Source organism: Poecilia latipinna, unplaced genomic scaffold (assembly GCF_001443285.1).
Source record: "Poecilia latipinna isolate Pla-1442-1.1 unplaced genomic scaffold, P_latipinna-1.0 Scaffold608, whole genome shotgun sequence".
NCBI lineage: Eukaryota > Metazoa > Chordata > Actinopteri > Cyprinodontiformes > Poeciliidae > Poecilia > Poecilia latipinna.
The window spans coordinates 43,904-45,694 of NW_015113224.1; the positions used below are offsets into that span (position 1 = coordinate 43,904).

The 1,791-nt window shown below is 37.6% G+C and overlaps 1 protein-coding gene across 1 annotated transcript in view; it reads right to left on the reverse strand.

The window, feature by feature from the left end:
• Window positions 1-867: 867 nt before the first annotated feature.
• psmd2 (proteasome 26S subunit ubiquitin receptor, non-ATPase 2) overlaps window positions 868-1,791 on the reverse strand; it is a 16,331-nt gene continuing 15,407 nt past the window's right edge. Inside the window, exon 21 of the mRNA XM_015042918.1 lies at window positions 868-1,566. Coding sequence (XP_014898404.1) covers window positions 1,384-1,566 — 183 coding nt within the window. The 3' untranslated portion in view covers window positions 868-1,383. The remainder of the gene's footprint in view (window positions 1,567-1,791) is intronic.

Consider the following 1,791-nt stretch of genomic DNA (forward strand, 5'->3'; position numbering starts at 1 on the left):
TGCTGTAAAAATTTCTGTATAAAAGCGTATGCTGGTAGGAGATTAAAATTTTTGATCCGAGTTTGTTTTACAGCATGAAATGTCTGAATGACTGCTCATCCAACACTGGTGATTCCATACTTTTTGCCAGGGGTTGTACATATTTTTCCAGAGTCAAATTTCAATATTTTCCTCTCAAATTCGATAGAAGAAGCTGGACATTTAAGTTCAAAATAGTAACTTTAAACTTGCCCGTGGAATCTTGTTTTATCCTGAAAAAAACACATACAAATATTTAGAAAATATTTTTGTCAAATAAAAAGTTTGAATAACAGAATGTATCATAACTCAAACCACACCTTATCCATTTATATAAGGCACCAGTTTCAATGTTAAGCTGTGAAACTGATTAATGTACATTTATGAGTAGTACAACATAGAATTTTGAGAATTCAACTAAATTCAGAAATAGTTTATTCTAAAGGAAACCAAAGTACCTTTAAAGACTCGTTGTGGATGCTGTCTGTGGGCAGGAAGGATCACCAGTAGCAGCCAGTCTTGCAACCAATCTGAAAAGGCCCCTTACTAAAAACCGGTGCTCTGTGACATTCTCAAAATGCAAACAACTCTATATCCAGATAGCAGACACAATATTTAACGTATCCTGGTCACAACATTTTGGCAAGCACGGCTAATCCACCTCATTTGTTTTTTCTTCTCATCTTTAAAACTTTCTGGTCTCATGGTTAGAGAGATGTTTAAGTTGTGGTTATGATCCTGGACAATTATGATTGATGGAAGAAATGGTTTGAAAAAAGCTTATATAACAAACTACAAATTCACACAATCACCACATTTCCATTGAGCTGATTTTATTGTTGATTTAACCTTTTACAGCACTGTAACAAAAGAAAAAAACAAACAAAAAGGAAAACAAAAGTGATGGAGAATACATAGCTTTAAATGCTCTAGTTACAAAAGGTGGCCAAGGATGTCTGCTAATGAAAATACCTGATGTTCAATCAGGATTGGGTTATTCGTGACTGAAAACTTTACAGGAGAGTGACAAACAGGTTCCATCTCAATTAACTGCTCCCAGGTCAGTCAAAGAACTGGGTCAGCATGTGAGGAGGAGGAGGATCAAAATTAGAGCAATGTGAAAACCATTTAGGCTGTAAAGGATGAGGTTCTAATTTATCCTCCATTTTATAGAGCTCCAACCAAACACACCCCATCCATCAATGTTAAAGCGTGCTGGAGCTGGGCCACAGACAACAAATGATGATAGGCTTGTTTTGAGTCCTTTCAGCAATGCAATCAACAACCAAACAACAACAACAACTGCCAAGAGCCTCGAAGGACAACCCTTAGACACAAGGAAAGGCCAGAGAAAACGGGTGCAGTCTAGGTCTCATAGTTGGGGTTCTTGCGGAGGATAACAAATCCCTCCAGGATTGGCGTGACGGGGAGGTATTCCTCTGTGGCCAGCTCCGCCCGCTCTCCGTGAGCCAGCAGCACCGGTGTGGTGTGAGTCTGGAAACCTGTGATGGCCTTGGGTTTGCCTGCTTGGCCTACAACATCTACAGCCTGTGGGGGGAAAAAATTACAAATATGCAATTAATTTTCATTTTCTTCCATCCTCACTGTCCAAAGGTTAGAGTATATCAAGTTTAGAAGCTGGTAAAGGCTTTTGAATGTGAAGTCAGAGATTTTGGTACCAAAAAAAAAAAAAAAAAAAAAAAAAAAAAAAAAAATTTTTGTTTTTTATATTCACCACGTAAAAAAACTTTTTGTTTGGAGGAGTTTTTTTTG